The sequence below is a fragment of the Panthera onca genome, chromosome C1 (assembly GCF_046562875.1).
Source record: "Panthera onca isolate mPanOnc1 chromosome C1, mPanOnc1 haplotype 2, whole genome shotgun sequence".
NCBI lineage: Eukaryota > Metazoa > Chordata > Mammalia > Carnivora > Felidae > Panthera > Panthera onca.
In genome coordinates, this window is record NC_138346.1 from 31024659 (window position 1) to 31039099 (window position 14441).

The following is a 14441-nucleotide window of genomic DNA, read 5'->3' on the forward strand; positions in this document are numbered from 1 at the left end:
AAAAGGCTTAGATGCAAATATTGTCAATCTAACATATCACCCAATTCTCTGAGGCAGCACCTACTGAAAATTTGGTAAGGATGCCTTTCAAACCTTCACCCAAGTTACACAGGTCCACTGTTCATCAAATTCTGTTTAGGATATAATGAGAAGCACCAAGTACAGAATCCTGTATGTTATTGAATTCCTTTCAGAAAGACAATAAGCCTTAATTAGCACATTTTGGGAAAGGGCATGCCAATGCTCCTCCCTACTTTCCTGTATAATTTGGCCCATAAGTCCTGATCAAAAATCGAAATGCCATTAGAAAGATCAAAGTCAATGATAACATTTCCCTGAATTATCAGTCTAGAGATGCAATCAACAAGGAAAGGAGACCTCGGTTGTGTTAGAGACCCCCTCTCTAAAAGAGACCTGTGACTACCACTTTGTCTTTTCCTCTTTTCGTTGCACAAACATGGCAATTCTTTGAGGATTGGCGTTGAGATCAGCAGTTTCACCAGTTGCTTCTGGAATTCATCATCTTTGTGAAAACTGGTCATTTGCTTCCTGTTCTCCGGTGCGAGGCCTACTCTTGGTAATTTCTAATGGTCGGGGACAGTCGTTTTATGAGCACGATCCTCTTAGCGAGCAGGAATATAAACTGCCTACTTCCATTCGCTGGCAGACATGGCTTTCCAGTTTGAACATCACTCTCTTGTGTGCATGAAGATAAAATTAACACAGGAACCGGGTGGCTATGTGTTCCACCTGACAGCTGTTACGTGCTCTAAACAATGGGCCCCTCACACACTTTCTTCCTCGTGCTCTAAAAATAGCCTGGCTGTCTAACTCTTACAGGTTTTGCAAGCTTCGAGCAGCTGTTCAGCTCTTCCTGCATTTATTCTTGTAGATGACTGTTATGCGCTCTCGCTTTCCTTTGTCTTTTTAACCATTTGCTTTTCTCCTCCTCTCCACAGCCAAGGTTATCTTGGCAAGTTCTCCAAGCAGCCCCACTAGTATCTTTAGATGCCTCTCCCTTTTCTTCCTCTTAGAGATAAGTTATCATCATAATGTCAGAATTTCCTCTAGGGGATCTTTCCTTAACTCTTGGGTTTTCCTTTCCTGTTAGACTTTCTATCTAGGTACACGCAACAAACACCATTTCTCTTGTTTTCTACTGAAGCCTCGGTGTTTAATTTATTTCCTGGCACACAATAGGCATGCAATAAACATTTATTTAATGAATGATAAACATTTTCTGCAATTCCTTAATTTTGACTTCTGAAATGTAAGGCATACACCTGACTATGTCCTTGTACTCTTCCTGGTCTTTGAGAGATAGTTAACAGGCACTTTCTTTTAGTGTTACCATGAATCCTTCCTTACCAACCAAGTTTCTGTTTTTGTTTTTGTTTTTCTTTTAGCGAGTCACTTATAACTTGAATAGCAGTGCTCGATTCAGCTTTCATGGTCTTCAGGGGTATTGCTTATTGATGGACAATGAAGATGATCCATGGATATACATACACATTTATGGTAAGATATATATTAATATATTACATGGCATACATAATATATAGTGGCAGATAAACCATCATCACAAATACCTGAACATACAGTTTTATACACATTCTGTGTATTTAGTGTTCAGGATTCTTGTCTTATTGCAAAGAATTCATATGGAACTACCTTGCTGTACAAAAAAAAAAATTTAGTGATAGCGACAAGGATTTGGGGTGGGGAGGCTTTGGGGAGCCTTGATTCTCCACCCACCTCTGGGCACCTGCAGACGTGGGCCATGCAGCTAGCCTTGTGAGGGAGTGGGGAGCCGAGGCTGCCCTGAGTCCCTGTGGACACTTGCACACACAGGCCCAAAAAATAATTTTAAGAAGAAATTAGTAGAGTGGGTTTAATGAGCTTTTTGCATGCCCATCTTCAATCTGATGCTAGAGATACCTAACTCCTCTGAAAGGAATGTCTGACATGTATGCAAGGGTTATATTCAAAACATGACCCAAATATTTACTTACCTTTGTTGGTATTAGAAATCAGCCTATTTATAATTTCCTTCCCCTGTGGGCATCTACAAACATTTTTTATCTTAAAAAAGTTTAGAACCAGCAAGTAACAGAAAAGTACAAGCACTGAATTACAGATCTTGGAAGAAAATCAGCCAATTTATATATCATCTTGGTTTTAGGGAGAGTTCATCCAAGGCACATGTACTTTTGTAAGAGACTGCGGGACATGGAATGCTAACAATCTTCATTGTCAGTGAACTTCCTAAACTTGTGTCTGAATGTCTCAGGCCTCACTTTCAGCTCATTTCCTCTTATTGAACAGAGGCAGGACAGCTGGCCAGCATCTAGCATCTGCACTGTCCTCAGTCTTCCCTAACTGAGTTACGGACCATGCTTCTGAAATGGGAGAAGGCCAATTTGAAACAAAAGTAAAAACTCTCAAAAAAAAAAATCTTGTGGGAAATAACATTTTAAACTGAACTTTGAATGGGCCTATAGATTAGGTCAGGGGACGGGCCAAAACACTGAAGTGCTGTCCCTTGAACAATTCAGATTCATTCTTAGATAGTATTACAGGGTCATAAAACACCAGGCTTGGAAATTAAAGATGTTTATGTCTCATCAGAAAGTCTTTGAATGTAACTCTCTGGCATACTGCCAAAAGGGCAGCTCTTTGGGGGAAAACCCTATGCCAAAGGCCAAAGAGGCAGCTGTGTTATTCAGCTCCTGAGAGCTTCCAACTCAACACCCACACAAGCTCAATTATGAGCAAATTAAAGGGATCCAGACTGAACATAGTAATTCTGGTAATTTAAATAAATAGAGGAAAGTCTACAATTAGTAGGAAAAGATTGATTTTCTGGAAAACCCAGAAAATGACACCCTAACCCCTTTGAATAAGCATAGTTACATCCAATTATTTAAAAATAAATTTCCTTTTATTCATCATTTTAATCATTCTGATCTGACTTAAAAGTCCACATGCATGCCAGCAAAAGTATTCCCAAAATAGAGGCAGAATAGCCTCAAAAAAAAAAAATCTATACTGGCTATATAGGACTTAATGACATTGAGTAGAATTGTAATCAAAGTTTTATATCTACATTTTAGAGCACATAGATAATGTACAATTCGTGTCTACCTTTTTTAGTGCAGAGAAAAACTGAAAGTAATTCAGAAATAACAGAGATTGAATATTGGGGAATCTATTAATATAACTCACTATGTTAATAGAATAAAGAACAAAATACACATGGTCTTTCTGTATAGATCTTTAAAAATCACTTGATAAAATTAAACATCAGCTACGGATTAAACAAAATGAGCAAATGAACTTTTTAAGAAGCTAGGAATACGAGGAAATTTATTTAACTTGATAAAAACATTTCTTCTATCAGGAAGCATCAGCAAATTCATAATTAATGGACAGAGGCATGTAGTATGCACGTACACAGTGAAAGCATTCTTGTTTAATGTTTAAGTTCATTTTGATAAGCTGATCTAAATAAAGTTCATGTGGAAGAATAAATATATATGAGGAGCCAAACTGATTTTACCAAAGAAGAAAAATCAGAGGAAGTTTTTCCTAATAAGTTATCAGAATACAACGAAATAGCATAACATAAACAAGGTGACACTGGCATGGAATAAATATGTCAATAGAATATGTCTAGAAACTGACCCATGTATGCAAGGAAACTTAGTATTCAATGTTATTACATTCTGAATTAATGGGGACAGGATGTAACAGTCAATACATGTCATGAATAATTCACCTATTATCACAAATAAACATTTTTCTGCCTCATTCACTGTGGATAAATATATTACAGATTGGTAAACATTTTTTAAAAAGCCTTTAGGGCACCTGGGTGGCTCAGTCAGTTAAGCGTCTGGCTCTCGATTTCGTCTCAGGTCAAATGCTTCATGAGTTCAAGCCCCACATAGGGCTCTGTGCTGACAGTATGGAGCCTGCTTGGGATTCTCTCACTCCCTCTCTCTCTCTGCCCCTCCCCTGTTTGCTCACTCGCTCTCTCTCTCTCAAACTAAATAAATAAACGTAAAAAAAAAGCCTTTAAAAGTACAAGAAGAAAACAATGTGGCAAGTATAAAGCCTAAAGGTCATGAAAATGGAAATTTTTTACTCTGAGACTAAAATGTTTTTTATAGTAAAGGATATCATAATCAAACTAAGAAGACAAATAATAGACTGCAAGAAATTCTTTGCAACATACATAACAACTTTCTAAAGATAAAAAAAATTAAGAAATGGAAATATTTTTGGCAAAGGATATAAATAGGTATAATCATAGAATATAAAAGACAAAAGGACCCTCCAAAAAAAGCCCCAAACCAAAAAGACTCCCCAAACTCTCAATCCCAACTTCAGTCAAAAAGGGAAAATTAAATTGTCAATTCAGATGCACTCATAAAACACAATACAACTATTATAAAGAAACACAACACACAATACACACACACACATACACGGGTGATGCAGCGAACAGAATGCTGCGTATACATAGCAAACTATTTTTAAATCACGTTTGTATCTGGAGATGAGGTGGCTTCTTTCTCATAAGAGTTGTCTGTCTTTTGAAACGTTAAGTGAAGTAAATGGAACTCACTCACCTTTAAAATAACTTGAACATAATATGCAAGTTAAAATACTAGCTTAGACTCAACAGCAAAAATGAAATAAAAACAAAGGTACTAATGGGGACTGTCAGCCTTCAAAGATTCCTGCAGACTTTGTCAAGGAGAACTATCCAATAAAAATTACAAGATAAACAAAAGGTTTTCTCTTTTTAATTTTGTACCATAAGAAATTGCCATTTTTCCAGGTCCAAGAGAGCCAAATAGCATTAATTGGAGATTCAGCCTTAAAACCTTAGGATTGATTGTTTGATTATTTATTTTCCACTTGGAAGATTGGACCTTGATCCTGCTATCCTACAAGCAGAGCCGCAACTTTTTTAGTAAATATATTAATTCCTTACTTTGGCCCAGTGCTATTTATAGAAAACTAAACAACATTCTTTTCACCTAATCAAACAGGAAAGACACTTCCAAATGTTTACCATTCTGATATCATCTGAGTTTATTCACTAAGAAAACCAACACATCTATTGAGCTCATTCAATTGTTCTGGGGAGAGGGCTCAGAAAGCCTCTAGAATGTTGACCCTTGGAGCCCTCTGCAAGAGTCTTAGCTTTAAATTGGCATTTACTGGAAGAGATCAAGCTTTGATGGTATATGAAATAGTTTTTTTTTTTTTTTAACCATATTTTACTACTTCTGCTGTGTGGTGCATTTAAGCCAATGTTTCGGCACTTGGGTCCTGAAGTAAATAGCTCATGACCTCTGCCCAATTATGTAAACTGAACAAACAGTACTGCTATTTTCATTTATGGTATAATTACAGTAGAATGCAATGAGTGACAGCCATACATATTTTCGAAGGGCTATTTCAATTTAAAAAAGAAAACTTCTCAAAGTTTTCAGTAATAAAAAATATACACAGAAATACCATTTCTGGCTATGACTTAGGTTTTATTTTAATAGATTTGACAATATTTTTTTTTTCTTAAAATGAGTGCTATGTATTGATGGTCACTTTCTGTTTTAATTAAATGAAGAAAATAGTAATATATTCTTGCCCCAAATTAAAAGAAGTTTTTATCCATTCATTTTCCCCATGGAGAAATTAGAAAGATACAATAAAAATACTTATCAAGCATTTTGTAAAAATCAAGTTTTCCTCAAATTATTAATAATAACCTTGGTCACTGTCACACATTATTCCTTTGGTTTGTCAAAGGTTCACCCTCAAGAAAATCCCCTATTCCAGCCAGTGCTCAGGATTTCTATCCCTCTCTCACTGTAGGTGGTTAGAACAAATGTATCCTAGTGACCTAGTTAATTTATAGAAAATGGAATCAATTTCCCTTGTTTCATCCTGACTGAACGTTTTTCTGAACTTACCTGAGTAACAGATAAGCACTATTTATCAGATTGCTTGGTGGAGCACAAAGTTTTGATTATTTTGCTACTAATTGCTACTAATGAAATATGCAATATGCCTCAAAAAAATTTGCAAAGCATGGCCTGCGAGCACCCAGCAGCAATGAATATTTCCTGAGGATTTATTTTGCACGGACACCCTTCTCTCAGAATCGTTTCTCTCCAAGTGCCTATGAGGGCACAGCAATGTTCTTGGGTGTCTGAGCTGTCTTCCGGGTTCCCACATCCTAGGACCTGGAGAACACAATTTGCAGGGGCCCTTGCTCTGCCCTAGCACCCAAAAGTCACCCAGAAATTCCCTGCAGAGCTCGGAAACTCAATGAGGTTGTGCAGGCATGGACCCAGGGTACCCTGACACCCTCGATCTGGCAAACCCAGAGACCCTTTTTTCCCTTCAGTGTTAACAGTGTCTGGAGATGGGCATTTAAAGAGATAAGGCTTCCTCATTGCTGCTACCCCTAGCCACTGTACATGGAGATGGGCAACCCTTTAGAGGATTCATTTAACCACACTATCTTCCCAGACCCTGCAACAGGTGCATACGTGAGAAATGCAAAGGCTCTGGAGGAAGTGAGAGTACAAATACAGAGGCAGGTGACTTACTGGTGCCTATGGTATTCTGACCATCTGGAAGGAATAATCCTATTGTTCTGACCTCTATGAACCACTTTATAAAAATATCATTTCTCTCTCTTTTAAAAAGGGGTAATTACAATTAGATGGTGAGAGGAGACAGGGAGATGGGATGACCACTAGCCCCTCCTCCAGGCTTCAGCAGACTTTGCCCCCTAAGGTTGGAGCTGAAGAAACAAAGGGAAGACATTCGGGAAGACAGATGGGCTGAGGCTGGAGTGCTGACCTGCATGTCACTGGCCCTCACTTACCAAGGTCCATGCTCTTTGAGGCTTTCAGATTCATTGATTCAGGCTGCCTGGCCGGTGTCACGGATCTGAAGTGGGTGTGCTGATCTGGAAAATACACTGCCGAATCCACCCCAGAGCTATGGAAAGAAGCCACATGCCATATTTAGATTTAGAGTAAAAAAAAAAAAATTTTTTTTTCTCCTTTGGTCAAGGAAGCAGTTGTCATTTTGAACACAGCCCCTCCTCATTCACCCTATAGTTCCCAACCATGTATTTGCAACGAATTCTTGAATCTCAGGTTGCTTTCATGAAATGTAGCAACTCTATTTTTAAGTATTTTATCACACTCCACAATTTAAATAAAATATTCTCTGGCTAATATCATGTTTTCCTCTTCACTGATTTCTGCTAATTGGGATCCTGCTGTACAATATAGAACTTTCAGTGGGAAAGGTGAGCCTGGAATGAACTGGCGCTTCAAAGGAGGTCACTGGATATTAGCAGAACCTAAGAGCAGGTTAAGAGATTTCCGTGGGCTAAGCATGCCCTTCCTTTAAAAACAAGTGAAAGGGTTGTATCCTTTAGAGAAAACCATCCTGCTGAAAGACTGATGGCCGCAGTAGTTTGGTTTTCTACTTTATTTAGTTCCATTTCCTAAAACTAACGTTAATACTGAGCAAATAGTCTGCTCATCGATAATATAAAAAGGAAATAACAGGAAAAGCACGCTTGACGATTTAGACACAAGATACATTAAATGCCCATCATAGGCTTCCTAGTACTTGTAGTCCGTCTCAAATAACTTTATTTCTGCTAAATATTTTATTTATTTTTGCTTGAGATTGAAAGGGATTATATAAGGGAATTGCAGACAATGCCTTATTTCGTGGTTAGAAAATAAATCATATTTATAAATTGTATAAATTAAATTATAGCTGCTTTCTCCCTTGATATTATCATATATTTAGAAAGTTAATATGGTGGCTCATTTCAACATAGCTTCATTCTAATTTTAAATGCAGTGAAACCCAAATCAAGTATCTGATAAATCTGAAAGTACCGAGTGAGGTTGAGGTTTCAAACAGTTGGGATTTGACACTTTACGTGAACAATAAAACAACAACAAAAAATGAACTGTTAGGTATGAGAATCCTAAAATGTACAGGGGACCTCAATTTCTTAACCAAATATTCCAAAATAAGTTTAATCTTTTCCTGAAACTCATTAGTTATGCACATTCAATATTGCCTTGCAGGAATATTAAAATTAAAATGCAGCCATAATAATATTGCTGAGTTAATGGATGAACCTCCATTATTGTAATACAGTGGGTGGCTTAAGGAAGCACCTATGACAGGCGCAGAGCACAGAGCTCAAGACCACAGATGCCAGAGCTGGTCTGCTTAGTTCCAAATCCTGGCTCTGCTCCTGATGAGTTGTGGGACCCGGCCACATAATGGGACCTCTCTGTGCTTCAATTTCCTTATGTATAAAATGGGCATAATTACACTCCCTGCCTCATGCGTTTACTAAGAGATACAATAAGTTTGGAAAGAAATTTGTAAAGTAAGGAGAAGAGATTCTGGCACAGAGTAAGTGGCAAAGAAGCATTTAGGAAACAGATAACCAGGTAAACAAATAGACCACTCTTGCTGCCCAAGACCACAGTCTTGCTGACCGTAAATTTTTGCTTTTCGAGTTACCTATAGGATTTTTCCAGTTTCTTTCTTTCTCTGTTTTTGTTAAAGTCAGTTTTTGTTCTATGTATATATACATGGTTTCATGAAAATGTCTCAAGAAATTCAAATCTATACAATTATATAATCTTTATAATTCTAAAGCTTTTGGTTTGTTTTTGGCTTCTTTCTTGGTGTCTGGCTATATTTTCAATATCATTGACTTATATAAAGTACATCTGATGTGGTAGGGAGTGACGACAAAATATGCCAGTGGTGGGCAGAAATCCTTGAACCACCCGTGCTGCTGACAATGGCCTGGCGTAACAGCAACACTCCAATTGTTTCAGCCCATTTTAAAGAAGAATTCTGAGAGGCTACTATGAACATGAGCTTCCCCCTGAGCCTCGATGTTCTGGAAGCACTTGCCTTTAAATGTGTTTATTTGACCTTTATTTGCACTTAGTTTTTCATCCTTTGATGTCTTGTGATGATGTGGTTTTAGTGTCAGAAAGACTCATGGCCTTCATAGAATCTGAGAATTTAAGGGCCGGAAGGCATTACAGGTCACCTCATCTAATTCTTGTAGATAAGACACCGAGGCCCAAAGAGGAGGCTGATGTTCCAAGGTCACACAGCTGGCCAGTGCCAAAGTGAGGACCAGAACTGCTTGTTCTTAATAGTGCTTTTCTTGGAGCCACGGAAGCTTTGGCTAAAATGGTGGCTAACCCGGGGCCCAAGTGCAAATGATGCTGACACTATGGAGATCAAAACTTTCCCTTTTTGTGCAGATTCACTCACTCTCTTACGCTGCTTGCATTTTAGGTCAGCTCTTTGTTTCAGTAGGGTGATACATACCATCAAATACAAGGAGATCAAAGCGTCAACCCAAACAGATGCCCTCAGTTACAATGAAAGGCATTAGGGAGGTGGCGTGGCTTAGGACCAACATGAATATTCCTCATTAAAACTTGGGTCACACTGCATTTAAAGTGCTCTGCTCCAGGGAGACAAGGGGAATGTACCCAGCTGAGTAACACATTGGTTAACCTGTTTTATTGTCTTACTTTACACCAAACTAAGTATTAATTGACATATTAAACATAAGAATTCAGATTTTTTGAGGCTCTCGGGAAGCAATTATCCCCATCCCCATTTTAAACAGCAAGGTGGAATGCCACTTGCTAAGCAACATCAGGTAAGGATCTGTCTAAAGTGAATTTTTTGGTACAAATGTTTAGATATAATGCAGGCTGATCAAAGAAACAAAGAGCTGCTTTCTATAAATGAATGTAACAAATGTTCACATGTGTATGTCCGCACACTATATATACCTGAATCAATCCATTAAATTGATCATAGTGATTCATACATCTGTTGCCATTGCTTTGAATGGGACCAAGTGCACATTTTGGAACCTTCTATAGAAGGGCCCTTTTTGCCATGATGCCAAATAAGAAATAAGGCAAAATAAGGCTGATCTTTAAGGAGGGAAGTAAGTGTAATATGAGAAATTGCAAGATTAGAGCCAATGTGAGCATACGGTACAAATAATGAAGTGTAGTACTGAGTTGATGTGAAAATATTTTAGAGATGTAAGTGAGACCAGTGAAACCGTTTGTAATTTTATGCTACATATTGAAAGTTTTTGGAGGGAAGGGGTGACACAGCGATTAACTCTAAAATATGACATGTTTTAATTTTGAAGAAAGGTAGCATGTGCTCATGGCTGAGTGGCTGTAGTGGGAAGCTGCAAGTTGACAGGCCAAAGACATGTTTTAAATAAAGGCCATGTTTTCAGCATGAACAACCAGGGACTCTATCAAATAGAAATGATACTCAATGTCAAATTATGCTGCATAATGAATAAATAAAGGTAGCGTGAAACATATGCTAGTGTCCTGAATATGGTGACAAATCGGGAACGTAAAAGACATATAAGACCCAGCCATGAATGTTCAAGGAGAACTGTCAGAAATAAAAAGGAAGGGGAAGAAGATTTTGAGAGGTATGGCAAAAAAAAAAAATTCTGAAGTCTCAGGTGTCCATGAATAGGGCTTCAACAACTGGCTACTATGAGTAAGAGTAGATGAAGGAAGGAAGGAAGGAAGGGAGGAAGGAGGGAGGGAGGGAGGGGAGAGGCAGAGACAGAGAACCCAGAGAGTATGCAGACAGAAAAAATATAAACATGTAGGGAATAACCAAATGTTGTTGAAACTGTTAATAAAATTGAATATATTCTGTTATTAATTTGCCTTACAACCACCCTGAAATATCACAGCAGAAAATATACTTCCTTTACATTTATTTTTTATTTAGACACACGTATTCTCAAGTTTTGTCCAATAATTGATGACATAATACTACAAGTTCAGGAAACTCCTGATGTCTTTTTGGTTCAAGACGCAGGCATTAAGTTGGATCACATTTGTGTCTCACTTCTCATGCAAGAGTCGTTTTCTGTTTCACAAGACTGGCTGCATCCCTAAAGAACCACTTTTCCCTTTTAGAGAGCTTTTAACTTTTTTTTGAAATCCAGGGCAGCCTCCCTTGCTCAACCCTCCTGGCTCCCTTCCAACCCTTCCTCCATCCCGAGTTCCACACATCCCAAACCCCCTGCTGCTACCGGTCACCTAGGCAACACAGCAGCTTGCAGGATGGTGCAGGTCACGAGATCCCAGGGGAAGAGTTTCAAAGCTTTACCTTTGTTCCTTCCATCTCAAAAATGTCTTTGGCTCTGCCCCTTTCTCTCCAGCCATGCTGCTCCTCTCTTCATTCAAGCCCTCTCTTCTCTTGCCAGTCCCCAGACTATCCTCTTTTATGGCTTTCCCCATCCACAACTGAACTCACTCAACTTGATATTGTCACCGCCCCTCCCCCACCAACAGAAGAAATCTGTGGAGACACTGAAGCATCCAAAAAGGGAGTTGTCAATTCCCAATCATTCCATCTCTGCAATATCTCTAAGGCCCTCTCTCACCTGAAGAGGTTTCTCATCCGAAAGCTTCTCCCTCCCCTCCCCAGCACTGTTCCCTAGTACCTTTCACGGCTACTGCCCTCGAAAACCTGCAAAGAGTCTCTGGCTTCCAATGGATATTAACCTTTCTCCATTTACAACTACACAACTACACAACTAAGACCCAGGTCTTACCATGCTGTCTACTGAAACCTTGCAACAAGGTTTTACTATCTGACGAACGTATCTGCACTCCTTACCCTTGCACTCTGGGCTCCATCATCTGGCCAGTCAGCCGGGATACAAGATGCACAAACCAACTTACTTTCCCAGTTTCCATGCTGTTCCTTTTACCCTTTCCTCTCTCCGAAAGTCACCTCCTTCCTGGGCTTTTCTCCTGTCCGCCTCCAATTCATACTTTAAGGTTTAGCTGAAATGCCATTTTTCCCATAACACTTTCCCCTGATTCCTGTCTTCTGCCTTGGATGTCCAGAGCACTTTATACCTTCTGGTAAATATCCCTTTGTACCTTGTGCACTAGTTGTCAATTTTCCCTACTGGCCTACCATCTTCTTGAGGGTAGGTTTTATATCTGATTCATCTTTGCTTTATCCCAACAGTTTTTCACATACACGCAGGATAAACAGTAAAGGAGAATGAAAGAAATTATGTTTTTAATGTATTTTCTAATGACAGAAAACTGTCACTTTTGATTCAGGGTTGAGGCAGGCAATGGAAGTGAACGAACACAATTAAATATGTCCAGATTTTCTTCCAAGAAACCCCTAGAAAACCGATCTAGAACGTTACTAGTTGGTGAAATTGTATTTGAGTAAGACAGCTGACTTCAAAAACATAGGAATCAGAGATAGCTAAATATAGGTAAGCTTCCAGCTAACAGAGTTAGCTATACTCTTTTTGTGTTGCTTTATTTTTAGCAGATCGTAATAAAAAGCATAATAGGAATGACACCAGCATTGCTTCAAGAAAAATGAAAAAATTTCACAGGATTATCAAGGGACATAGAATGGAATAAAATACACAATTTTTAACAGCCATAATAAATACAGAAAATGGCAAAGGGACAAGTTAATGATTTTTAAAACTCATCAGAAGAACAAAATCTATGAATTCCACTAGTCAGACGGTGTGCAGACTTACTAAATCTCTCTCTCTCATGCTTGTGAGATCCTAAAAATTATTGATTTTTTGGTTTCTATTACAGAGTGGATATAATATTGGGTACTCTTTTCAATATTTTAGATTATATATGGTGTTGCTTTAATTTTTAGATTCCATTAACTTTCTTGGAACATTTATTTTTAAAATACCTTTAGGGTTCACCAATTACAAGTGAAGAAAAAAACAAAAACTAAGCTTTATGTCCTCTCAGTTTTTGTTTTATACCTTCCCATATAACCTTTTGAGCTCTCTGGTTTTTCAACATGATAAAAGAAAGTTCTACAATTTCCTTAAATATTTTATAATATATGACGAATTTTAAATTCCAGGAAGCAACATATGAATACTCTAAGCTATTAATTTCAGCTATGAGAAGCTTTCACTGAAAAGGAATTACAGATGCTATGAGATTTCCATTCTGGAAAGAAATAGAGCTAAAATAGGGTGGCTGGGTTTTCGCAGAAACACCGTAACGAGGAACATTTACGATATATCATGTTATCAATACCTGTGGCTGTAATCTTCAGTGCCCAATTCCAGAACGGGATGTGGTGGTGGAGAAGGTGGTACTTCAGCCTCGGCCCATCCGTCACTGGGAAGCAATAGTTCTAAAAAACAATGAACCAATGAAGCTGTAAGCTCGAGGCAGAACTGTTCAGTGCCTGGTTTTGTTTCAGTCCACCTCACAGATGCAATTTTCGCCAACACATAAACCAACCTTGAAATAAATAAGTCCTCCTACAGAAGTGAAGGATTTGTACGAGAGCTCATGCAGCCTGTGTGAGGAAATCTAAGCCTGCTAATGGGTGTTCACGCTGGTGACCTGCTGGCAACCCGTGGCAAGTCAAGACCGTGCATCTTGAATATCTTTTCCCACCTAGAAAAGGCTGACAGTCGCTCATGACTGGTGTTCTGTGGAAGATTAACAAAGCCATCTCTTTCGTGCCTTAATGGTTTTGTAAACAAGACTCTCTAGTGAATACTCTGGATCATATGGAGATTTAGTTATTGGCCTTAGTGACAAAACGTACTTAAAAAAGACACGAGATACTGTACATCTACTCACCCTTTAGAGATGGTAGAGGGGTAAAAATACTATTTTTGGATCTGTGCCACATGGAAATACATGGGTTTGAGGCCTTGGAGGCAAAAGACTAGGGTCAGACCTGGTTTTCTCTCCTACTGAAGATGCATACTTTTCTAATCTATTCTACTCTAGAAAAATTAGACCTGTATCCTGAATATGACTACAACTAATAACAAGCAAGGTTGTTGGGACCCTACTGTGTACTAGACATCATGCTAAGTATTATGTTCATTATGTCATTTAATACTCGTCATTATTACCAACATCAACTCATGTGTGAAAAGCATGATAGAGTGTCCTGGGCAAGCAAAAAAGCTATGCAGCAAGGCCACCATATTTCCAGTCATGGCTCCCACAACTGCGTGAACTTGGCCCAACCACTCAACTTCTCTAAGCCCCAGTTTTTTAAATCTATAAAGTGGGGATAAGAATAGCTTCATTAGAGGAGTATAAGGATTGTATAAGACGGTGCATATTCAAATAGATTTATAAATGCAAAGTGCTAATAAGCAACAAAAAGATTATTATTCTATACATTCTAAACTCTACTGCATATCTATTACAGTGAGATTTAGTAAAAGGCGGAACCCTGTTGGTCCTTGATTGCTGGAACCAGAGAAGAGTGTCTCTATCCCTACAAAAGGCTGCTGG

General features: G+C 38.5%; 1 protein-coding gene across 5 annotated transcripts in view; it reads right to left on the bottom strand.

The window, feature by feature from the left end:
- PARD3B (par-3 family cell polarity regulator beta) overlaps positions 1-14441 on the bottom strand; it is a 1001728-nt gene that overhangs the window by 375249 nt on the left and 612038 nt on the right. For all 5 annotated transcript variants that reach the window (XM_078450957.2, XM_078450961.2, XM_078450959.2 and 2 more), the window contains 2 exons: positions 13212-13311; positions 6911-7026 (listed from right to left, as the gene is read on the bottom strand). In XM_078450957.2, the coding sequence (XP_078307083.1) occupies positions 6911-7026; positions 13212-13311 (216 nt within the window). The remainder of the gene's footprint in view (positions 1-6910; positions 7027-13211; positions 13312-14441) is intronic.